General features: G+C 45.9%; 1 protein-coding gene across 3 annotated transcripts in view; it reads right to left on the reverse strand.

The window, feature by feature from the left end:
• ASCC3 (activating signal cointegrator 1 complex subunit 3) overlaps positions 1-25,974 on the reverse strand; it is a 221,351-nt gene that overhangs the window by 188,852 nt on the left and 6,525 nt on the right. For 2 of the 3 annotated variants that reach the window (XM_068110739.2, XM_068110738.2), the window contains exons 2-4: positions 5,388-5,531; positions 5,051-5,201; positions 1,835-2,463 (exon numbers count right to left, since the gene is read on the reverse strand). In XM_068110739.2, coding sequence (XP_067966840.2) covers positions 1,835-2,463; positions 5,051-5,201; positions 5,388-5,477 — 870 coding nt within the window. In that variant the 5' untranslated portion in view covers positions 5,478-5,531. The remainder of the gene's footprint in view (positions 1-1,834; positions 2,464-5,050; positions 5,202-5,387; positions 5,532-25,974) is intronic. The other variant, XM_078774076.1, reaches the window with a different exon arrangement.

Consider the following 25,974-nt stretch of genomic DNA (forward strand, 5'->3'; position numbering starts at 1 on the left):
TGTGCCTTTTCAAGGTTTCATATTAATCGGACAATTACTTACCGAGCTATGTCCAAAAAACGATTCAACCAATCAGAGAGCAGCGAGCTATTGCGTGTGCCGAACGTGGCGAACACACTCTGCCTCGGATGGCACATTTGAGAGCGTATTCATTTATTTCACGTTTGCAAACTATGTTGGCGCTATGTTGGCGTTAAACTATGTTTTAAAACTAATAAAACTAATAAAAACTAATTTGCGATTCATCGTAACTGCGATATACGACCTTCCGGAGCTCCCGTGAGAGCGTGCGCCATTACGGATAGTAATTCAATTAAAAACATAAAAACATTGTCCCAATTCAGTCAGAGCGAAGGGCGTTGTTTTAAGCGAAGAGCGTTTTATTTTTCCCCTTAAATTCAGTCGCCGGACGGTGAAAGCTTTTTTTTGGGGGCAGCTACTGGCAGCCACGTACGGCCAATCACAGGACACGTTGTTGTGTCGACGTGCCGTGTTGTTTTCCCTCGCGGTTTGGAATGTTTTTCCTTTTCATTTTTTTTCTCTTCTCTTTCAACTTGATGGTAGCAGTTCTGTACTCGCAAGCCGTTCGCCGTTCGCTTTGGCGTTGCGAATGGACCAAAACATTTCATGGACCAAACCATTTCATGTAAAGCGTTCGCCGTTCGCTTTGGCGTTGCGAATGGACCAAAACATTTCATGAACCAAACCATTTCATGTAAATAGAGGGGGGGGATATAATTTTAGATATATATATAGTACGGGCATGCCCTAGTCTGATAAATGTTACAAATATCCATCAGTTTGTTCCTCAACATGCAATTGCTTTAGTTACTAGTATGTCATGGCTATGTTTATGTTTATGTATGATCCTTTCAATTTTAACAATTTTGAATAAATTGTAATTCTAATGACTGATATTTCATTTATAACAATGACAATGTTGAACTATACAACAATATTGCTTGTAATCTCAGAAATCATAAAATATATGCATAATAATGAGACATCTTCTACAGATTGTTTGTTGTTATTATATCCAATAACTATTATAACAATCATGTAAGTGCCCCTAATTACTTGACAATCACTTTGCACAATAATGCAAAAGCTTAGAATGCCAAATATACTCAATTGTTGTCAGCTAGTTCCTCTGATATTGGCAGGTCTGCACACACAGAATTTCCGAATTTAGTTCCGATTAATTAGCATTAGCGCCATTTTGGAAATTGGCAACCATTGGTGCCCAGGCCCAAATTTGAGATGGCCCAACATCCATATCTGTTTGTAATATGTCAGTCTACATGTGTACCAATTTTGGTGCTTTTATCACAATTTGCACAATGGTTTTGCTAAGCTGCCCCACTAATATACTTGTGAAAATAAGCGTGAGAAAAAACGTCATCCTCGTCAAGCCCAAAAATACACCAATGACATTCCCTTCATTTAAGAATATTAGTATATTGACCACCATGTACATTTAAGAATGACCACCGCTATACAGAGTTTATTGGCTGGAGTTCAACTCTGGACAGGTAGCAACTCAAATGCAGAATACTCGACTGAACGTGAAGGAATTTATAATTTGTTCAGGGTGCCAGCGATAACTGGCCTACTCTTCATGAAGGACATCATGGGATGTCTAACATCCACCAACTAATACTAGCAGATGTGACGTCCAGCTGAACATCCATCTGAGGGCTGGCACATACAATGCCGTGCCTGTGAAACGTAAATATGCCAATTTATAGCCTGGTAGAGATTCAAACCCAGCTACACAACTCAGAGGTGAGTGCAAGTCCTTCTAGGGTACCCCACCAACCCAATTAAAAAATACCTCTCCCTGCAACTCTTCGTTGCTCTTGTGTGAGGTAAGAAGGTCAATAAATCGCTCCACAACTTCTTGAACAGGCAAGCTGTTTTCTGTCATCTCTATGCAGTTCCGGACCTCATTTACAAGCCAGCTTCTGTCGAAACGTTCAATTCGTTTGTTGTCTGCTGCCAGCTGCCCGAAAGGTCCCCCATAGCCCAGGTTTAGCTGCGGGTGAGACAAACCTTGAAACACTGGCAAGCAATCAGTTTGTAACAGTTCAAATCCCTTGTTAGAGAAGGACTCATGCTTCCCAAAAGGTTTTCCACTTTTCTTTCTGGGTCCACTTCTCAGGACTTTGCCTTTAACCTGATGGTCATTGTCAGCTCTGGCCAACACAAGATCTTTGAGTTCTGATGGGCTTGGAGCTAATGCAGAGAGGTGACACACGGCTTTCTTGGCTGAAGCAGTGGCGGCTTCGGGAAGTGCACCGAACGATTTTTTGAGCTGTCGAAGCATCTCATCGGTAGTGAAATTATTGGTGTCGTCATCGCTGTTGTTATATTTGTCATCATCTTCACTGGCTGATTTGAGGTATGCCTCAAAGAGGAATGCAGCCACACCTTCCAAGCTTTCAGTGTCCACCTCACTTCCAACTGCAATAAAAATATTGAGGTGGTGTCACAAAAAAAAACAGTAGCAAAAACAACAACATGCAAACAGACGAGAAAGAACACAGAGACGGACACAGAGATAGATGCAGAGACTTGTGAACCAATGAATAGACGTGAACCAATGAATAAACAACCTATTTTACGGTGATGCCATTCTAGTTTGATTTTCAATCAAACAGTAGCTCATTTGGATCAATTGATAATCAGAAACGAAATTTAAATTGCCAAATCTCACAATTCGGTTTGATCCTTCCAACATGCATTTTCTTTTTCTTTGTATTGTATACAAGATCCAGGCTCGTGTAAGAGCTAACATTTATCACAAAAAGACAAACTGACACATAAAACATATGATAAAGGGAGCGGGAGACAAGATGGAGAACAGGGACATCGGGAGATCTGTGGGAGGGAAAGGGCTTGGGGGGAGGAGGCATGGGAAGGGGGGGGGGGGTGGGAAAGTTAAAAAAAACACATGGCCACTGCTAGGACTTACAGGAAATGAGTCGGTATTTCAAAAAAGTGGATCTGGGGTGAATTAACGGAGGTAGAGAAGATCAAGGTTTTGGATGGGGGGGAGATAAGAGATGGTGGTGAACAGCTGTTTCAAAGACCTGGAGGGAGGAGTGGGATTGAAGAGAGTGAGGGAGTTTGTTCCAGAGGCGGGAGAAAAGAGGAATGAAAGAGTGAAGGTGAGCAGAGAGTCTTGATTTTGGCAGTTTAACCATAAGAGGGTTGCTTGCAGATCTTGTGCGACCTGTAGGAATATTTGGGGGACAGAGCACAGAGAGAGCTGGGGGAGCAAGGCCGGAGAGGAGTCGGTAGAAGACAGAAAAACCATGAACCTGCCTGCGGTGAGTGAGTGAAAGGCCCTCGGAGTTAGCTTCATCGCAGGAGATTCCAATGATTCTGAAAGCTTTGGTTTCAACAGCGTGAAGACGAGCTAGGTGTGAGGCAGGAGCACCGGCCCAGAGGGGAGAACAGTATTCCATTGAGCTGCGGAATAAAGCCTTGTATATGGTGAGGAGCTCAGGTGTGCCAAGGAAGGACTTCGCATGATGGAGGATGCCCAGTCGGCGACTGGCTTTGGAGGCCAGATTGGAAATGTGGTTTTCCCAGCAAAGATCATGGCAGATAGTAAGACCCAAAAGTTTGAGTGACAGAACTTCTTGAAGAGGATTGTTGAGAAAGTAGATGGAAGGGTTTTCCAGTCGGTCTTTTCGGAGAGACATAGTGAGAGTGTGAGGTTTGTCAGGATTGAAAGGCATGTTCCACTTGCTTGACCAGTCTGATTTGTCCAGGTCTGCAGAGAGCGAGGAGGCTGCAGACTGCCGATCTGAGGGATGAGGTATGGAGCGGCAGAGAGTGGAGTCATCAGCAAAGAGATAGAGAGGATTTTCCAGAGATTCGGAGAGATCATTGATGAAGACCAGAAAAAGCACAGGGCCCAGAACACTGCCTTGGGGAACTCCAGCCTGAACAGGAAGGGGAGATGAGAGAAATCCATTCAGGGCCACACGTTGATTACGACCAGAGAGGACGTCCGCAAGCCATGCATGGAGATTTCCGTGGATACCACAGGAGGAGAGTTTGGTGAGCAGAGCAGGGTGCTAGACCATATCGAAGGCATGTGATATGTCGAGGGAGACAGCTCTGATTTCCTGTTTGGCATTAAGGACATCCATCCATTGTTGAGACAGCAGAAACAGCATGTGCAGAGTAGAATGACCTGGTCTGAATCCAAATTGATGATCCGGGATCAAGCCATTGGAGAAGAGGAAGGATTTGATGTCAGAAGCAATGATAGATTCCATGACCTTGCTGATTATTGGGAGCAGGCCGATTGGTCCGCAGATGCAAGGATCTGTTTTTGCACCTTTTTTGTGTAAAGCGGTAATGTTGGCTGATTTCCAAGCAGATGGCAGATGACCTTGAGCAAAAGAAAGGGTGAAGAGAATTGAAAGAGGTTGTAAAACAGCGGCAGAGCAGGATTTTAGGACCCGTGGGCTGATGCCGTCTGGTCCAGTTGCAGAATCAGTCAAGGTTTGACAACAACTTCTCTACCTTGTCAGGAGAGAAAGACACAGAGTCCAGGAGCAGCTGGGTTCGACTGGGAAAGGTGGGTACAGAGAGAGATGGGTTCGGGCACAAGATTTTGAGGCAAACACAGAGTTGAGGCATTCGGCTTTTTCACGTGCGGTGTCAGCTGTGTAGCCGTTTGAGGTAAGAGAGGGGGTGGAAGTGGAACAAACACCAGAAACAGATTTGACCAGATGCCACCAGGATTTGGAGGAGGGAGACAGATTTGAGAGTTCAGCATTCTTTTAACAGCATTCATTTAACTGGTTAAATTACTTCAAAAAACAAAAACAAAAGCATTATTTATAAAATTTTAGATGGTGGAATTGCCAGTCACAATGGAATGTATGATATTTAGTCGTTGCTTTGTGTTCCCTTGTGGGAATAGGGTCCGATGATAGATCCGCAATGACAGCCACAGAAGCTCAAGTGAAACTGTCTGCAAATTATGTCATTTAAAAGAAACTGTTGTAACCATATCTGACTCACATACCAATGTTACTGGCAGCTTGTAACAGCACCTTGATGTTTTCAGAGAGAACTGCTTGCTGAGCTTTTGCTGCATGGCTACTCAGAAACAAAACTAGCTGCTTCCAGCTTAGTTCTGATGTTGTCGGGGTGTCCTCCGCTTCAAGACGCCTTGCCTGCGAGCATCAAACCATGCGAATCCGATATCAAAAGTTAGGTGTGGTGCTCGGCAACAATAAAAGGACAGCAGTGTTGTATCGCCGTTTTCAACTTGTTAAGAAAGCCGTGTGCGTTCAACTTGCAATTGTAAGTGTCTCACACTATGACCACCCAGTTGTCCTCACTTATGTTCTGCAACACACCTGCAATTCAGATTCACTGTCAAACTGTTCCGGCTCCCGGCTCACGCTGCCAAAATGACGCAGAGTTGTGCTCAGCCTGGGCCGCTCCATGGTTTCCCAAGCTGTGGACCCCGCGTGTCCATGCAGCGTCACAAAGCTGGAACACTGTCATGAGGACGGACAACAGCATGAAAATAAATCAGTAATCAGTATGGAAGGGTAAGAATGATCGTCAGGAGATGGGAGTGGAGATTGAAGAGCTTGATATAACAGAAAAAGTGACAAGTAGATATAAAACGTATCAATAATGATAAAACAGAATTTTACCGAATGGGACCTCTGACTTTTAATGTCACAGAGACTTTTAATGTTTAAAAAGAGCCTTTTAATACAATTATAAATTCGGTTTATTAAACATAAACATAGGGGCAATACTCCTGGCGCTCACCTGGTAGAATAAACAGTATACTGCACTGACTAAAGGTATTTTAAACCAATGTCAATGTTTGCTCGAAGACAGTGCAGCATGTAGAATCATACTAACATAATCATAAGACTTTAAACAAACAAACAAAAAAATACCTATTTTGGGGGTCAACCCCCCCCCCCCACCCCCTCCCACCCAGTGTACCTCCTCAGACCCCAATTTTTCCAATGATTTGAACAAACATACATTGGTACATCATGGATGATGAAGGTTGTGGTGACGTTTCATCAGAATTGCGTGTGTAGGTTCTGAGAAAAAAGCAAATACCTATTTTGGGTGCCCCCAGAGTTCCCCAAAGGTAGAGATTTTTTTTTAATGCTGTGAACAAACGTTGGTACATCATGGGTGATGAAGGTTGTGGTTAGGTTTCATCGGAATTGCGTGTGTAGCTTCTAAGAAGAAAGCAAACACTGATTTTGGGGGGCAACTCCCCCCACCCACCCCCCCCCCCCCCATAGACCCCGAAAGGGGAAGATTTTTTTTAAAAGCCGTGAACAAACTTTGGTACATCACTGGTGGTGAAGGTTTTTTTTGTTTTTTTTGTTTTTGGTATACAAGATCTAGCTAGGTTCGTGTAGGCTAACATTAATGCCAAAAAAAACAACTGACATAAGACATAACAAAGGGAGCAGGAGAGAAGATGGGGAGAGAGGGTAAGCACACAAGCACAACACCTGAGAGCAGGGACATCGGGAGATCTGTGGGAGGGAGAGGGATTTGGGGGAGGAGGCGTGGGAAGGGGCGTGGGGGGGGGGGGTGGGAGAGCTAAAAACCACATGGGGGCAGCTAGGACCTCCAGGAAAGAAGTCGGTATTTCAGAAAAGTGGATCTGGGGTGAATTAACGGGGGTAGAACAGATCAAGGTTTTGGATGGGGGAAGATAAGAGATGGTGGTGAACAGCTGTTTTAAAGACCTGGAGAGAGGAGTGGGATTGAAGAGAGTGAGGGAGTTTTTTCAAGTGGTAGGAGAAAAGAGGAATGAAAGAGTGAAGGTGAGCAGAAAGTCTTGATTTTGGCAGTTTCACAAGAGGGTTGCTGGCAGATCTGGTGCGACGTGTAGGAGTATTTGGGGGACAGAGCACAGAGAGAGCTGGGGGAGCTAGGCCGGAAAGTAGTCAGTAGAAGACAGAAAGACGATCAACCTGCCTGCGGTGAGTGAGTGAAAGGCCCTCAGAGTTAGCTTCATCACGGGAGATTCCAATGATTCTGAAAGCTTTGGTTTCAACAGCGTGAAGCCGAACTAGGTGTGAGGCAGGGGCACCAGCCCAGAGGGGAGAGCAGTATTCCATTGAGCTGCGGATGAAAACCGTGTATGTGGTGAGGAGCTCAGGTGTGCCAAGGAAGGGCTTCGCACGACGGAGGATGCCCAATCGGCGACTGGCTTTGGAGGCCAGCTTGGAAATGTGGTTTTCCCAGGAAAGATCATGGCAGATTGTGAGACCCAAGAGCTTGAGTGACAGAACTTCTTGGAGAGGATTGTTGAGATAGTAGATGGGAGGGTTGTCCAGACGGTCTTTTCAGAGAGACATAGTGAGAGTGTGAGATTTGTCAGGATTGAAAGACATGTTCCACTTGTTTGACCAGTCTGATTTTTTTCCAGGTCTGCAGAGAGTGAGGAGGCTGCAGACTGTCGATCTGAGGGATGAGGGATGAGGTATGGAGCAGCAGAGAGTGGAGTCGTCAGCAAAAAAATGTAATGCCGTGAACCATCAGATTTAAATTTAATGCCATCAGATTTTTTAATGCCGTGAACAAACTTTGGTACATCACGGGTGATGAAGGTTGTGGTAAAGATTCATCGAAATAGCGTGTGTAGTTTTAAAGGAAAAAGCAAATTCCTATTTTGGGGGGGTCAAACCTGGATCTACTTGACCCCCGGTTGACCCCCTTCGACCGAGACTTTTTTAATGCCGTGAACAAACTTTAGTGACAACACAACAAATATCATTTGTGCCAAATTTGGTCGCAATCCCATCAGCGGTTTCGGAGAAGAAGTTTCAAGTGTTTACAGACGGACGGATGCACAACGCGCCATCGCATAAGCTCCCCTGAACTTCGTTCCAGGTCAGCTAAAAAGCATACAAGACCATAGTGCAAAGACTAAAACGGTCGTGCTTCTATTAAAATTTCGACCGAGTCTGTCCACATTTTGAGATGTCCTGTTCACAAATAGACAGATGGGGAGGTTGGAGGGGGGGGGGGAACTTAACCTCCGCCCACTTTAGGTGGAGGAGGTAACAAAGAAAAACATCTGATACATGAAACAAAACAAACCATTGTTAATTTGTTCTCAGTTTACCATTTGTGGATAATAAACCAGAATCTGCCCACCTGCCCACCTTAACCTCCGCCCACCTTAGGTGGAGGAGGTAACAAAGAAAAACATCTGATATATGAACCAAAACAAACCATTGTTAATTTGTTCTCAGTTTACCATTTCTGGATATTAAACCAAAATCTGATTATCTGGAAACCTTTTCGTCCTTTTTCCAGACTCCACATTGTGCCATGCAGTGCCCCCATCCCTCTGCTCAGAAAACTGTAGCTGCATCTCTCCCTTCTGATCTAGAATTGATTAGATGCTCGTCAAATAGATGGAACAGGTCTTTCTTTTCTGGAAAGTATTTGATGCATGGTCTTTATTAGTTACGAAGTCGGTGGGGGATTACCTGGGACTGCCCAGGAAAAATTGTGAAGGAAAGATTGTATTTATAAGAAGGCAGGGGTTTCCTTTTTGGCCATTCAAAAGGATATGCTGGCCATTCAAAAGCTATGGAGTTATTGGCCTCAAGGTGGTTACCTTTTTCCTGTGGGGCAGCAGCAGCACTGCATGACTCCACATTCCAATGAACACTTTATAGCTGTCCACAACTTTTTGTGCCAAACCTTGCTTGAAGTCAATCTTTTGATTTTTCAGCCATACATACTAATATATGTATACATACATATATACACACATACATCCATCCATCCATACATACATACATACATACCATAATTACCTTGGGGAGTGCAGGGGGTTGTGCCCCAGATATATACCTTAGGCACCCCAACACGTATACAAAATTTGGTGGAGATTGGCCCAGAATCTTTCTTTTAATGATGTTCGGACACACAAACAATACATACAGATAACGTATTTGTGGGGAGAGGGGGGTTTTTTTTGTGCCCAGGACCTCAACCTGGGTATCCCCAGTACATGCAAATTGGCCAAGCCCTGATTTGTTTCTGTGATTTTCAGACCGATACAAACATACATACATACAGAGAATTTCCTTGGTGAGGATGAGGAGGAGGCGGGAGGAGGGGAGAGGATTTTGTAGGTGGTGGTGGCTTAAAATCATTTACAGATTCTGAAATGCGTACATCCAAAATTTGGGGCCTCGAGGTGATACAGTTTGGCCGTGAAAGAGTAAAGAGTAGTGCACAAACAAACACTTGAAAATATTATCATGTCTGAATGCCCGTTAACACAGTATGCCTCAGCGCTGGGACCTTTCATCACAGGAAATTCCCAAACGGTCTCTTTACGGCACTACATTCAGTTATTTTTACTTCCTGTTGCAGTTCCCCAAGGATCATTCAAATCAGCCAAATTTTATGGCACATTCACGAAAAGCAGTTAACTCAAACACGTTTTGTTACCTTTTAAAGCAGCATTTCCCAACCTGGGGGAAATTTCAGGATTCCAGGGGGGAAACTTATTCTAAGGGGAATACAATATTAGCATTCGTGTAATATTGTGCTTTAGTGAATAAATCTCAAATCTTTAATTCATTTGTTCTTCGACTTTTTACTTAACATAAACATTGATAACATCGTCGGTAAATAAAAATTTATATACAATACATTTTTTAAATAAAATTTATATGTGTGAGTGTGTATGTGTCTCTGTGTGCGTGTCGGTTTGTATGTCTGTGTAGGAGTGTGTGGGTGTGTGTGTGGTGCTATATTTTTATGTTATTTATTATGTTATTTATGTTATTGAGCGAATAAATTTTGTGTTTTGGCTACTTTTTTCCTTGTTCATATATATATATATATAAATATATATACAGTGGAACCTTGACTTACGAGTTTAATTCGTTCTGTGACCGAGCTCGTAACTCAAATTGCTCGTATCTCAAATCAAATTTCCCCATTGAAATGCATTGAAATGCTATTAATCCGTTCCAGCCCGCCAAAAACCACACCAATTTTTTTTTAAATATACAGTATATATAAAAATATCTCGCGCTTTATATTTCACCTGTATGCAGCATACAAGTTGGCAGGATGGCCTGGACTGGAGGTACGCACACTTGACTCTAAAGTCTAAACTGTCCAGCCTGGGTTTGAATCCCGACCCAGCTATAACCTGTCATGGGTGAATCACAGGCAGGGTGATTCATCAATGTGTGTACCGCTAAACTGGGCGCCCCGTTTGCGTCCCATTAGTTGTTGGATGTTAAGGATCTCACCGTGTTTTCCACAAAGAGAAGGCGAGCTATCGCCGGCACTCTGAACAAGTTGTGGCCTGGCATGGCATGAACATGAAAACATGAACATGAACATGAAATGTTCGACATGAACATGAAATTTTCCGAAATAACCAAAATGCGAAAACTAAAATGCATCGCTATACGACAGAGATACGTACTGTACTTGAACGGCAAGATAACCACGTGACCGGGTGGCGAAAGCTCGTAACTCGGATCTCGGCTCGCATCTCAAAGCAATAAACCGCCGGAGCGACGGCTCGTATCTCGAAAAACTCGTAAGTTGGGGCACTCGTAAGTCAAGGTTCCACTGTATATATATATATATATATATATATATATATATATATATATTGTTGCGGATATGAGGCCTGTATTTTTTTGATTGTGTTGTATTGTGGTAAATTGGTGATGATTATTGTTTATTCTGCGCCCCCCTACCTCCGGAGCTGTGTAAAGGTGAAAGGGCATCCCATAATTAGTCCACAAGCATACACGTCAGCCAAATAATAGAATACCCCTGTTTGATAGTTATCTCTTATTCTGTGTTTTAGGGTAAGGCTGTGTCTCCCATTAATTGAAGTACTCCATTGCACCAGTGAAAGAGAATAGATCCCCTTTCATTCCCATCCCCAAAATCTCCATTTCCTTTTACATCCCCTCTAGTGATTGCCAACCCTCGATTGCCAATTACCTCCCCTCCAAAACCGCCATTGACCACGAGGCAGGGTCGGAGAAGAAAGGCGTGTCTCCACCTCGTCATAGAGGGGAGGAGTGAGCCAGAGGGTCGCATGACCAACCAGGGCCGAGGTGAGCACACCGATGGGCGTGTCGTGAAGGCCGGCGGCTTGATCGCTAGAGGCGCTATAAAGGCGCGCGCGCAAGTGGCGTGAGTCAGGATTCAGAGTGAGGGAGTCGTCAGTTGGTCGTCAGTGGAGGGTCAGTGGTTGCGTTGGTTGCGGTAAGAAGTCGGTGGTGAGAAGTGGTGGCGTCGAGTGGTCAGTGGTTACGTTGGTTGCGTTGAGTTGTCGGTGGTGAGGAGACACCAGGGCCAAGAGAGAGAAGGTTCAAGGTCAATTACCAGCAGTTGCGCCAGAGACGGCAGACGCGCCCTGAGGTGAGCCAGAGAAGCAGCTTTGGCTCCACAAGCAGCGTTGACTCCACCAGGCAGCTTCAACCCGTTACCCCGCGGGGACCAGATAGCGGTGGCATCGGTGGCCGTCGAGGTCCAGCCGACGTCCCGTGCGGGATCAAGCCCGAACCATCTGCCCCAGCTGAACCTTCCCATTCCTCCTTCCAGCATTCATTCCTTTCCTCCACCCTTCTTGTGTACGTGAGTTTGTTCTGTGTGTCTTGTCCCTGGGTATTTAATTAAGTCTGGATAAGCTAGTATTTGCACTGTGTCACCTGCGTCTTATGTGTTGTAAATAAACTTGATTGCTCCTTTTTGCTTGTGTGTGTAAATAATAAATCCCATTACTCTTCTGTACGTCTTCTCGTTTTATTCCTTTTCCTCTTTGCATTTCGTCGTTTTAGTCTTTTCCCAGATTGGGCAGCTGCGGTGCGATACGGCCAAAGTTCTGGGTGAATCGGGTGAGTTGGGGAAGAATCGGGGGAACTGTTAGGTCGCGGTTGGACCATCCGCTCGGCCCATCATAACATCTAAACCGCGATCAGTAACAATTGGTTGTCAGGAGTTGGGATTCGGACCTGGGACTAAATTTGTTAGGCCCAAATTTTGGAACACCAATTGTGTTATTAAGTAACAATTGGTGTCGGGAAGTGGGATTGGACCCGAAGCGCGCTTAACGCGCTCAAAATTATAAAGTGCTGGAAATTTGTGTTGTTGTAAAGAAATAAAACCCGAATTTTGAAATCGCGCCATGGCTGGTCAAGGCGATCGAATGCCGGTGGGTGAGCTAGAGGAGGGGTTAGGAGTAACCCAGGATCAAATGGAGGAGAGCAATGGCAATGTGGTTGAGGGGGTATCAGGCGCACATAATGGCGCTCTCGCGCACGAGGTTACGGGCGCGCAAAATGGCGCCTCGCACATGGCCACGGCGACCGCGCCCGCGACCGCAGCAGCGCCGCTGGTGGATTCGGACCTTTTTATGATGATACAAATGAGGGCCCTTATGAACAGGCTAGAAGCAAAAATGGATGCTCATGGTGAGCGAATGGAACAATGGGGAAACCAAATTGAAGCAACAACGAACGGAATGAGGGCCAATAGGGAGGAAAGGGAGCAGAGGGACAGAGACCGCAAGTTGGGCGAAAGGGTCCCAGGGGTGCACGAGGAGGTAAAGCGGGTCGAGAAGCGCTGGTTGAGCGAAGCGGAGAAAAACGCGGGTACAATGACGGGGGTAGAAATCGCGACACGGGGTTTGGAAAAGCCGGCGACCGATGAGGTAGAGGGAATTTTATTAAAGCCAACGGTCGTCGAGGTGAGTAAAGAAAAAGCGGAAGTGGGCATTGAAATTGAAGAGATGATGGAGGTAGCCCGGGAATTGCAGGGAGAAATGGATTATGTACAAAGTCCCTGCTCACATCACGATGCTGTACTCGCTAATCCAAATGGAAGTTTGCAGGTTTTGGTGCAGGGAGGAAGAAGAACCCCGAAGGTGAGACGTGCTGTTGTGTATTGTGCTGGGAGATTTTGTAAGAGGATGTTGAGCGACAAAAGAATTGTCGCGCGCTTGGGATCGAGGAAGCATCCGGGCGTTGGTGAAGGGTCCCGTGTGAGTGGAAATGGCACGCGTGTGGAAAAAAAGTGTGCGTCAAGGGGTGAGCGTGTTACGAAGCGTGAGTGTGATACCGAGTGCGAGCGAGAATGCACGTCGGGGTGTACGGAGTGTGACACGAATAGTGAGTTGGTGATGGCGCAGGTGCGAGAGGGCACATCGGAGCGCGAGTGTGAAACCGAGTGCGAGCGGGAATGCACGTCGGGGTGTACGAAGTGTGACACGGAGAGTAAGGTGGTGGTGGAACGTGTGCGAGGAAGCACACCTGAGCTGGTGGTAGCGCGGGTGTGGGAGAGCCCATCTGAGCGCGTTAGTGGGTGGATGCCAGAGTGCACGCCCATGGTGAGTGTTAGAGGACGTAACGGAGGAGAGGTGTGGACCAAAGTGTGCGCAAGAGTGTGCGCGAGAGGTGTGGTGTGTAACAGGGAGAGCGTTGGTGGAATGTACGGACGGCGTTGGAACGCCGGGTTTTGTGAGGGTGAAAGGGGTAGCGTATGCGTGTGAGCATGCAAGTGAAGCATCGACGGTAACCGGGTTAGTGGTTAGGGCGACGGATAGCCGATGCGAGCACTCGGGGCGCGGTGTGCTTTGTTGGGTGCGAGGCCCGGCGCGGATCGATGCTGCGTCGCTTCTCTTCGAAGCGTCGTTGCCGATTCGGGCTTGGCCCCGTGCCGCACGGTCGAGTCCGGGCCTTGTCGGGCCAGGCGACCGGTCCGGTTCAAGGGCGAGTGGGAGGAAGCGGAACGGTGCCCCCTCGTGGGGACGGGGTTCCGACCGGGGGAGATTGAGCCATCGGGCCCGGGACCGCAAGGTGCCGCGCCGAGATGGTGCGTGGAACCTTGGCCCAACCAAACCACCTCCTTTGAACCGAAAGCCGGACGGATTCAACCTGCAGGCGACCAAACCACCCGAATTCATTGCTCGGCTTTACGAACCGAGTTTAATGATGTCACGACGCACCGAGGCTAGGATATAGTGGACTGCGATGATGGTGATAGTGATAGTGATCGTGATTTGATACGAAATTTATAATAGTGGGTAGAATTGGCAGTAAATGGAAAATTTTTGAATTGGTTGGAATTTGGACGAGCGAAATTGATAGGACCTCCCCGATGTGGTGGGATGGCAAATCCACCATCCCTCACACGTGGGGCAAATGCGCAATAGTTTATGGGGCGTATGGCAGTGAAAACTAGCCCGGGTGGGTTAGGATATCGTGTGTAGGGATCTAGCGAAGATGACATTAGGTAACGTTAAGATTAGTTAGTGACTGATACCTGTAGTGGGGACGCAGGTAGTTTAGTGTGGATGATAATGACGTGGGAGCGCAATAGTTTAAAGGGACGACTGGGAAGCGCAAGTTTCAGAGAGGAGTAGTTAGCTGAGATGATGCCGTGCGTGTGAGGATTGAACAGGTGTGATTGAACAGGTGTGATTGCACAGGTGTGCAACTGAACAGGTGGATGGAGCAGTGTATGAGTGAGTGATGGTGATGTGTGTTGTGTTGACCAACTGGTCCAGGAAGAGGAGGAGGGTGCAGGTGGCACCAGGTATGATTGCACAGGTGTGCAACGACAGGTGAATGGAGGACAGGTGTATGGAATAAATGGTATGGAGTATTGGAATGGATGGTCGTGGAGTGAGTATGGTGGAAATTGTGGAGTGGAGTGGATGGTGCGAAGGTGTGAATGGGGGAAGAGTGGACCCCCATCACGGATACCCGGGGCGGGTAGTGTAAGTGTTAGGTAGAGGGTACAGGTAAATTGTGGTTGGATATTGGCATCTGTGGTGCGAGTGAAAGAATGGGCTTTGGATGGGTGCATTAGTGTTGTGGAAATGGCTGGGCGTGTAGCCTGTTAGTGTGTGTAGTTGGTTTGGGCACTCCACCACTGTGAGGATGTCGGCCAGGTGAGGCCGCAGGTGGGCTCTGGGAGCCGGTAGTTGTGGATGGGGCCCGAGGATCCGGAGGACGGACCCGGGTAGCCCAGTGCCAGAGGGCACCAAGGGGTGACAGAGCCAGGAGAGGGCCTTCCCCAGTTAGTTAGGTTAGGGTGAGGAGCTAGGCAAGCTCGGGTGGCAACTACAGTGGTGGAGGTGTGCAGGTGGGTAGACCTGCTGGGAGAGCTACACGTCGCAGCCCAGAAATTGTGCGAGGGCACCGGGAGATGAATCGGGGGAGTGAGACCCCAAATCGAGAAGCACCACAGTTTGGTCAATGGGAATTGGTTGTTAGAACCCATAGTGTAAGTGGCCAATGGATTGGCAGGGAAAGACCCCGGGTAGTGTAAAGTGTGTTAATGTCATTTAGAAGATAGTTAGGATTAAGAATCTCCTCGCACCATCTGCATCCACTCACCTGAGGTGACGCTACTCCACACCATGCCATGTTTTATTATTTTTCATTGATGCAAATGTTTGGATTGTGAGACGCATCATGACGTGGGTGTGACATTGTGTGTAATTCCATCTCTCCCTCCTTATGAGGATTGATGACGAATTGGGTGATGGCAAATTTTGGTTAGAGGGATTGTGGTGACGAATTTGGTATAGAGGAAATATGGGGAAGACGTGACAGTAGTGACGAATTTGTAAATGGGTAGATTTTGTAAATATGGGGTAAGGGCAAGGGTAGTGTAGGTGACAGGGGGGTGACGTACGGTAGGGACGAGCTTTCTCACTTCGCCCTCCGTACGCATTTCGCCTTGCATTGCCTTATTGATGTGTACCCTTGTGACCTTACCCCTCGCTCAATTGTCTTTCTTTTGTCTCCCACATGACCTGTGCGCCATTGGCCGCCGAGGGGAGCGTGCGTGGGTCGGCCATTGTGCGCCCGAAATTCCCAGAACCAGCTGTCTGCATCGATGCACCACATTATGGACCACATGCCTATGGCCGAGCACCACTTATGGACCCCATGGGTTGGGGCATGGCCCCTCTGCTGGAACCGGCCATGAGGGCCCGAAATCTTGCTGGCGGACCTTGGCCACAGGGCACCGATGCCCCACAGGTGAACCACACGTAGTCAGCCCTGTGGGCCATAAATAAAATCAAATAAAAAGGACACATTGGGTGCATTTTTCAGTTCAAATAGGCCGCCAGTAAGAAAATGAAAGAATGACAACATCTGGAAGAACAAATAATAATAACCAGCAGAGGGAGCCGAAGAGCAAGAGATCACCTGCAGGGTTAGGGATTGTTGATTTTATTTTTATTGAACATGCATTGAACACTGATGAACTATGGTGACTGCACCGATTGGTGCTTGAGGGTGCTTGTATTTTTTTTTTTTTTTTTTTTTTTTTTTTTTTTTTTTTGTATACAAGGTCGAGGCTCGTGAAAGAGCGAACATTAATCACACAGAAAGACAAACCGACACATAAAACATATAACATAGGGAGCGGTAGACAAGATGGGGAGAGAGGGGGAAGGACACAAACACAACATTTGAGAGCAGGGACCGAGAGACATTGAGACATCGAGAGATCTGAGAGAGGGCGAGGGCTTTAGGGGGGGGGGGGGCGTGGGAAGGGGGCGGTGGGAGAGGTATAAAACATATGGACACTGCCAGGACTTCCAGGAAAGAAGTTGGAATTTCAAACAAGGTGGATCTGGGGTGAATTAGCGGGGGTAGAAAAGATCAAGGTTTTGGATGGGGGAAGATAAGAGATGGTGGTGAACAGCTGTTTTAAAGACCTGGAGGGAGGAGTGGGATTGAAGGGAGTGAGGGAGTTTGTTCCAGAGGCGGGAGAAAAGAGGAATGAAAGAGTGAAGGTGAGCAGAGAGCCGAGATTTCGGCAGTTTAACCATCAGAGGGTTGCTGGCAGATCTTGTGCGACCTGTAGGAATATTTGGGGGACAGAGCACAGAGAGAGCTGGGGGTGCAAGGCCGGAGAGGAGTCGGTAGAAGACAGAAAGACCACCTACCTGCCTGCGGTGAGTGAGTGAAAGGCCCTCAGAGATAGCTTCATCGCGGGAGATTCCAATAATTCTGAAAGCTTTGGTTTCAACAGCGTGAAGCCGAGCTAGGTGTGAGGCAGGAGCACCGGCCCATAGGGGAGAACAGTATTCCATTGAGCTGCGGATGAAAGCCTTGTATGTGGTGAGGAGCTCAGGTGTGCCGAGGAAGGACTTCGCACGACGGAGGATGCCCAGTCGGCGACTGGCTTTGGAGGCCAGCTTGGAAATGTGGTTTTCCCAAGAAAGATCATGGCAGATAGTGAGACCCAAAATCTTGAGCGACAGAACTTCTTGGAGAGGATTGTTGAGAAAGTAGATGGGAGGGTTGTCCAGTCGATCTTTTCGGAGAGACATAGTAAGAGTGTGAGATTTGTCAGGATTGAAAGACATGTTCCACTTGTTTGACCAGTCTGTGATTTTGTCCAGGTCTTCAGAGAGTGGGGAGGCAGCAGACTGCCGATCTGAGGGAAGAGGAATGGAGCGGCAGAGAGTGGAGTCATCAGCAAAGAGATAGAGAGGATTTTCGAGAGAGTCAGAGAGATAAGATAGAGTATTGGTGCGTTTTTGGGTGCTTTAATGGTGCGTCGATGCAGAGCAGACTGTCTCCCCCCCAGAAAGAACAATCACAGGTCCTGGGTTAGTTTTGTAAATAAAAATAGCGTCATTGTAAATAATGCTTCCCACCGTCAGTGTGTAGTTTGAAGACCATTCCGCAATTCGGTTAACTGTGGGCGTAAGTCTGTTAGGCAGGGTGCAATGGAGCAGCGGGACACATTTATTTATGTTTTAAAACTGTCGCACTCAGGGTCAGGTTAAAAGTAGAGGGAACTACACCTACGTGTCACACTAAATAAAAGTTGTAGGCCCGGGACGTGCCTAAGAGGAGGAGGGTGCAGTGTTGCGGATATGAGGCCTGTATTTTTTTGATTGTGTTGTATTGTGGTAAATTGGTGATGATTATTGTTTATTCTGCGCCCCCCTACCTCCGGAGCTGTGTAAAGGTGAAAGGGCATCCCATAATTAGTCCACAAGCATACACGTCAGCCAAATAATAGAATACCCCTGTTTGATAGTTATCTCTTATTCTGTGTTTTAGGGTAAGGCTGTGTCTCCCATTAATTGAAGTACTCCATTGCACCAGTGAAAGAGAATAGATCCCCTTTCATTCCCATCCCCAAAATCTCCATTTCCTTTTACATCCCCTCTAGTGATTGCCAACCCTCGATTGCCAATTACCTCCCCTCCAAAACCGCCATTGACCACGAGGCAGGGTCGGAGAAGAAAGGCGTGTCTCCACCTCGTCATAGAGGGGAGGAGTGAGCCAGAGGGTCGCATGACCAACCAGGGCCGAGGTGAGCACACCGATGGGCGTGTCCTGAAGGCCGGCGGCTTGATCGCTAGAGGCGCTATAAAGGCGCGCGCGCAAGTGGCGTGAGTCAGGATTCAGAGTGAGGGAGTCGTCAGTTGGTCGTCAGTGGAGGGTCAGTGGTTGCGTTGGTTGCGGTAAGAAGTCGGTGGTGAGAAGTGGTGGCGTCGAGTGGTCAGTGGTTACGTTGGTTGCGTTGAGTTGTCGGTGGTGAGGAGACACCAGGGCCAAGAGAGAGAAGGTTCAAGGTCAATTACCAGCAGTTGCGCCAGAGACGGCAGACGCGCCCTGAGGTGAGCCAGAGAAGCAGCTTTGGCTCCACAAGCAGCGTTGACTCCACCAGGCAGCTTCAACCCGTTACCCCGCGGGGACCAGATAGCGGTGGCATCGGTGGCCGTCGAGGTCCAGCCGACGTCCCGTGCGGGATCAAGCCCGAACCATCTGCCCCAGCTGAACCTTCCCATTCCTCCTTCCAGCATTCATTCCTTTCCTCCACCCTTCTTGTGTACGTGAGTTTGTTATGTGTGTCTTGTCCCTGGGTATTTAATTAAGTCTGGATAAGCTAGTATTTGCACTGTGTCACCTGCGTCTTATGTGTTGTAAATAAACTTGATTGCTCCTTTTTGCTTGTGTGTGTAAATAATAAATCCCATTACTCTTCTGTACGTCTTCTCGTTTTATTCCTTTTCCTCTTTGCATTTCGTCGTTTTAGTCTTTTCCCAGATTGGGCAGCTGCGGTGCGATACGGCCAAAGTTCTGGGTGAATCGGGTGAGTTGGGGAAGAATCGGGGGAACTGTTAGGTCGCGGTTGGACCATCCGCTCGGCCCATCATAACATCTAAACCGCGATCAGTAACAATATATATATATATATATATATATATATATATATATATATATATATATATATATATATATATATATATATATATATGATTTCTTTGTTAAAAGAACCATGTCACTGATTGTCGCAGCAAGAAGTCAATAACAGGATTATATCACAGGTGGCGTGACAAAATGTACGGACAGGTACATTTGACGATTGGCTCCACAATCGGTTATATAAGGGTTGTTGCGTTCTGTATTAGAGGAATACGACTGCTGCACGTCTACAAAAGTTATTGCCGCTTACCCTGGAGATGGTCCGTCAACTCGACAATGCTGTTTGTCATTTAGTGGTGGCTTTACGAAATTCCGGCATGAAACAGCGTCCTATTGCTCGGCAGTATGGCATCACTCAAGGTCAGGAGTGAAAGATCCTGAAACGAAATGCCCAGAGGGGTGTCCCTACTCCAATACCGAGGTCAGGACGTCCCCGCAGAACCACAAGGAGGGATGATCGCCAGCTGCACCGGTTAGTCCGCAATGGCCGTACCAAGTCAGCTAATCGGCTTAGGGCTGAGTGGCAGCAACTGACAAATGTGCCTGTATCCAGAAGGCTAGTCAACCAACGACTGGTTCAAGCAGGCTATCGTGCCAGGCGTCCCCTGAGAAAGCCACGTCTGACCAGACAACACCGCCAGCGCCGATTGCAGTGGGCCAGAGAGCACCGTCAATGGCAGCCAGGACACTGGAATCACGTGATCTTCAGTGACAAGTCTAGATTTCTGGTCTATCGTCAATATGGCCGCGTCCGAGTGTGCAGACAAGTGCATGAAGCCTACAACGAAGATTGTATAGTGCCAAGAGTCCAAGCTGGAGGTGGTGGGGTGACCGTTTGGGCTGCTTTTCATGCAGGGGGCAAAACTGACCTGGTTGTTCTCAATGGAAACCTGAACCAGTTCAAGCACAGGGTCATTCTGGAAGAAACATTGCTTCCATTTGTTCGTGCAGCCTTTCGAGGAAACTTTGTCTTCCAAGATGACAATGCACGGCCTCATCGTGCTCGCATGATCCAACACTTTCTTGCTGACCGTGGTGTAGAGCATATGGAGTGGCCTGCCATGTCCCCGGATATGAATCCGATAGAGAACTTGTGGGCAGAATTAACGCGTCAAATCGACAACTTGGACCAGCAGCCTGCCTCTGTGCGTGAATTGCAGCAGGCTATTGTAACTGCATGGCAAGCGATTCCTGTCCAAACCTTGGCAAATCTCGTGAACAGCATGCCTCAACGTGTACGTGCTCTCCTGAATGCTGGTGGGGGTTACACGAAGTACTGAACTGTAATTTTACTGTCCGTAATCCCAGTCATAATTTAACTTTTGTTTTTGTTAAAAAAATGTTTTGGCTAATGTGCAAAATAAAGAGATACTTCTGGAAAACGCACAGAAGTTTAACACAGTACTGTCCGTGAATTGAGTTCGATATCAGTTTACATCACTTTCAAGGATCAATTTATTTTCTTCGAAATGTCAAATGTGGTTTTTGTTTCTTTTAAAGGTCACATTAACAAAATCTAGAATAATTTCAACATAATTCCAATGAACTTTTGGTTCTAAGTCATCTTGAAAAGTAAGTTCACCCCCACAAAAAAAATATTCCATATTAAATGCCAAGTCTGTGTGTGTGTATATATATATATATATATATATATATATATATATATATACATATAATCGTTAGATTAAATAAGACGCGGACGTAGCTTCAGGACGTCGATCTTTAATTGTCGACAAGCTTTCGACCAACAAAGGTCTTCTTCTGAGTCAGCCCCAAGTTCGACGGACTTCCGTCGAACTTGGGGCTGACTCAGAAGAAGACCTTTGTTGGTCGAAAGCTTGTCAACAATTAAAGATCGACGTCCTGAAGCTACGTCCGCGCCTTATTTAATCTAATGATTATATATTCAATACAAATGAGACGCCCTGCTCGTACTTTGGAGTTTCTACTATTTCTTACAGTTATATATATATATATATATATATATATATATATATATATATATATATATATATGGGGGGGAGGGGTGGGGGGAAATCCGGACGGTTGAACTGGTTGAAGGGGGAAACGACAGAAAAAAGGTTTGGAACCACTGTTTTAAAGGGTATATTTGTGAAGAAAAGTACAGGGAAGAAGGTAGACGAGACATTCTAATAAATGATACGAACCTAGCAAATGAAAGACACAGGGAAATGGGGACATGCTAACTTATGAACCATGCTGAACAGTTTACGTTTTGTGTCCCACTGAAAGGCCAGCTTTGGATTTGGATCTGCACCAAAATCTAATCAGTTTGTTCTCGTCACCTGACCAACTCATCCACCAAGTTTTGCCACAAATTTTTGAAATAGCATGCTATATATCGTTTTTGGCCTTATCACTCAATGTTGAAGCATTACAAAAAATTGAAAATGATCTGATCAGGTCTATATTCCGGAATCACCAAATCTTCACCAAAATGGAATGGGTTCGTCCTTGTGACAGACACAACCTGTCCACCAAGTTTTTTCCCGAATTCGTCTATAACTTATTCAGATATTGTGCTAATATATCAGTTGTTTTTTTTTTCCCCTATCTCTCAATGGTGAAGAATAACTTTAAAATGCTCAAATCCAGATCCGGATCTTCACCAAAATATAGTCATTTCGTCCTTGTCACATACCCAACCACTCCACCAAATTACGGCTGAAAATGTAAACACCTTTTTGAGATATCCTGTTCACAAACAAACAAACAAACAGACAGATGAAAAATCACTCATCGAGCGACATTTGGCAAAAGAGAACAAAGTAGAATGGCACTCGGTAGAGCAACTTTTTGACTTCACAAATAATTGGTGGTTGAATTATGTGACCTGATTTGCAAATATTTTTCAAATTAAGTTAATCGGATGAAAATTGTCAATTTTAGAAATTTGGCCTATGTTGACCTTTTGACCTATGTTGACCTCAAAAATAGTTGATTGTTGGTTTCAGTAAGCTGATATGCAAATACTATTCAGATTTCAAGTCAATTGGATGAAAATTGAGGGTTTTAGAAATTTGGGGAAAGTGGTTGACCTTCGGCCTATTTTGATCTCAACAATAGTTCGTGTTGAATTCAGTTCGTGGATATGAAAATCCTATTCAAATTTAAAAGTAAATCGGATGAAAATTGAAGATTTTAGAAAACTGACCTATGTTGACATTTTGGCCGATGTTGACCTCAAAAATAGTTGGGGGTTCAATTCAGTGACCAGATATGCATATCATCTTCAAATTTTAAGTTAATCGGATGAAAATTGACAATTTTAGAAATTGTGCATATGTTGACCTTTTGGCCTATTTTGACCTCAGAAATAGTTAGTGGTTGGTTTCAGTAAGCTGATATGCAAATCCTATTCAGATTTCAAATCAATTGGATGAAAATTGAGGATTTTAGAAATTTGAAAATGTTGTTCACCTTTTGGCCTATGTTGATCTCAAAAATAATTGATGGTTGAATTCAGTTCGCTGTTATGTTAATCCTATTCAAATTTCAAGTCAATCGGATGAAAATTGAGCATTTAAAAATATGAAGGAAAGTGGTTGACCTTTGGCCTATGTTGACCTTTTGACCTCAAAAATATATAGGATTTTGTCAGACCACAAACTCTACCGTTTGGTGAAGTTTTGTGAAGATTGGTTTAAAATTCCGACCTGCAGGCAATTATAAGTGAGGACACACACACACACACACACACACACACACACACACACACACACACACACACACACACACACACACACACACACACACACACACACACACACACACACACACACACACACACACACACACACGAGTGATCAGCATACTTTTCAATTTTTTTTTTTTTTTGCCAAGTAACAAACAGACAGATTGGGTGAAAACATAACCTCCATCCACCTTCAGTGGTGGAGGTGACGATGAGAGAAAAAAAGCACGAAACCTAACCCACTCTGGGTGCCACAGAACACACTTTTACAACAAGACAAGAATACAGGTGAGACTTCCCTTTGCTTATGATGTGCAGGGGTTGGCGCAGGACTTAATGCAGCCGCATTGGAAACCATGTGCGAGACAACGAGAGGCAGTCCGAAGACAAAGAGAACAAGACACAAGGAGCACCAGCGATGAGCAACACCCAAGATGCAGAAGCCAACCAAACAGAGCATGATGAGGTGGCCTAGCCACGAGGAGCACAAGCGACAAGTAGTACCCAAGATGCAAAAGCCAAACAGAGCATGATGAGGTGACATAGCCAAGAGGAGCACTAGCGACGAGTAACACCCAAGATGAAGAAGCCAAATAGAGCACAATGAATTGAACCAGCCATGCAGTGCACCAGGGACAATCAGTCCCTCAACCAGCCCTTGTGGCACTCTTTGCCCTTTCCAGAGAAGGCCGCCCGGTAGGCCCTTTTCCCTCCTCATCAAGGTGCTTCTTTTCACTCTCTGCACATGGAGCTCTCCTGTCTCTCCTCTATCCCTAAGGTTTTTTTTCTTCCTCTCTAGCGGTCACTTCTTCCCCTCTCAAAAATCAGGGTAATAAAAGCTCGAGTCAATCCCCAAACTCTTTTATAAAAGCACAAGAATGTTCTGCATCACAAACTCCTCCGTGAACAGCTTGTATGTCCTCCACTTCCTCCTGGACTGATTCCTCCTCCGGGCCGTCCCACCCAAGGATAAAAAGCAACTCAAATTGTTTCTTCTGGGCTCCACAGCACACTGTGCCGTAATGGCCATTTCATATGACAGGAATTCCTCACCTGGCTCGCCCACAAACAAGGTGTTTACACATACAAAATTACTCTGCCTACCCTGTCTATAAATTACATACGCTACCTCCTCAACGTTGCATGCAACAAACAACTTACTCTGTCTGACAGGTCCCTGTAAGATGGAAATCTAACCTACACAAAAGACTACACTTACCACACTTGCTAGGTAGAGACGCCTCCCCCAAACCTTCCACGTAATATTTATAAAATTACCCCCATTAACCCTTCCAAATCCAACCATCTTACTTGCTAGTTTCAGTGTTTCCATAGGCTAAATACCTTCACCGGGCTGACAAGTTTAAGTGTTCTATCCCTCTGATAGGCCAGATCTGGACTTGGACCTGAACCAAAATCTAATCAGCTAGTTCTTGTCACCTACCCAACTCATCAACCAAGTTTTGTCACAACTCGTCCACATCTTTATGAAATACCATGCTATAGTGTATATCGTTTTTGCCCCAATCTCTCAATGGTGAAGGTTCACTTTATTTAAATAAAACGGTTGTAACCAGATCCAGATCTGGATCCTCACCTAAATCTAATCGATTCGTCCTTGTCAAACACCCAACATGTCCAGCAGAATTATGGCCGAATCCGTCCACAACCTTTTGAGATATTCTGATGCCCTTAGCAGAGAGTAACTGACAACATCTGAAATGCCAAGAAAGAAAAAGTGTCCTCACTAGGAGGGCACCAATATGACTGCGAGTAAAGTTCATATTTTTGGAATGTTATTTTACAACAGCGATGTATGCTATGATAAAAACAGCAAAAAACTAGAACGGCACTCAGTAGAGCGCATACCTCCGCCAGGCTGAACAGTCCATGCTATGTATCCCACTGATAGGCCAGATCTGGAATCGGACCTGAACCAAAATCGAATTGGCTTGCTCTTGTCACCTAACCAACTCATCCCCCAAGTTTAGTCATAACTCGTCCATAACTTTTTAAAATATCACGTTATATATCGCTTTTCATCCAATCTCTCAATGTGCTGTGTGCAGGAAGGATGTCGGAGTGAACTCCATTCAATGTACAATGTGCGCAGAGTGGGTTCATCAAAAATGTAGTGGTCTGAGAGGGTCATTAACCAGTGTGGCAGTTACATTCAAATGCAAGGTGTGCACAGAGGGAGCTGCAGATGGAGGAAATGTTGAGTTGGATCTTGGAGACGGCATGAAGCTGGAAGGTGTGAAAACATTTTGCTACCTAGGAGACATGTTGAATGGAGAAGGTAGATCAGAATCGGCAAAGGAGCAAGAGTGAGATGTGCATGGAAGAAGTTTCGGGAACTGAGTGGCATGCTGACGAGGAGGGGAGTGTCGTTGAAGCTGAAGGGAAAGGTGTATGCTGCATGTGTGAGAAGTGTTATGATTTATGGGAGCGAGACATGGGTAATGAACGTAGAGCAGCAACGAAGGCTGGAAAGGGTGGAAATGCGAATGGTTCGGTGGATGTGTGGAGTATCGTTGAGAGAGAGGAAGACAAATGATGAATTGCGAAAGATGATGGGAATAGAGCCTGTGATGGATGCTGTGAAGAGAAACAGGTTGAGATGGTTTGGTCATGTGTTGAGGAAGGATGAAAGTGACTGGTTGAGAAGAGTGATGGAAATGAATGTAGAAGGAAGTAGAGGATGGGGAAGACCGAGAAAGACTTCGCGAAATATGGTGGAAGAATAAATGCGGGCAAGGGGGTTAACAAGGGGAGATGCAGAAAATAGGGCAAAATAAGAAGATTGTCATGGGGACCGCAAGGCTAACCCCCGCTCTAGCAGGGAAAATGGCCTTAAAATGCTTGTTGTTGTTGTTGCTGTTGTTCGAGCATGCATGTTTAGCAGATAACTTCTAATAGTGTGTTCGAGCACGCATGTTTAGTTCAGCAGAAACCTTTTAATAGTGTGTTCAAGCACGCATG

This window comes from Myxine glutinosa, chromosome 3 (assembly GCF_964187855.1).
Source record: "Myxine glutinosa chromosome 3, kmMyxGlut1.1, whole genome shotgun sequence".
Lineage (NCBI taxonomy): Eukaryota > Metazoa > Chordata > Myxini > Myxiniformes > Myxinidae > Myxine > Myxine glutinosa.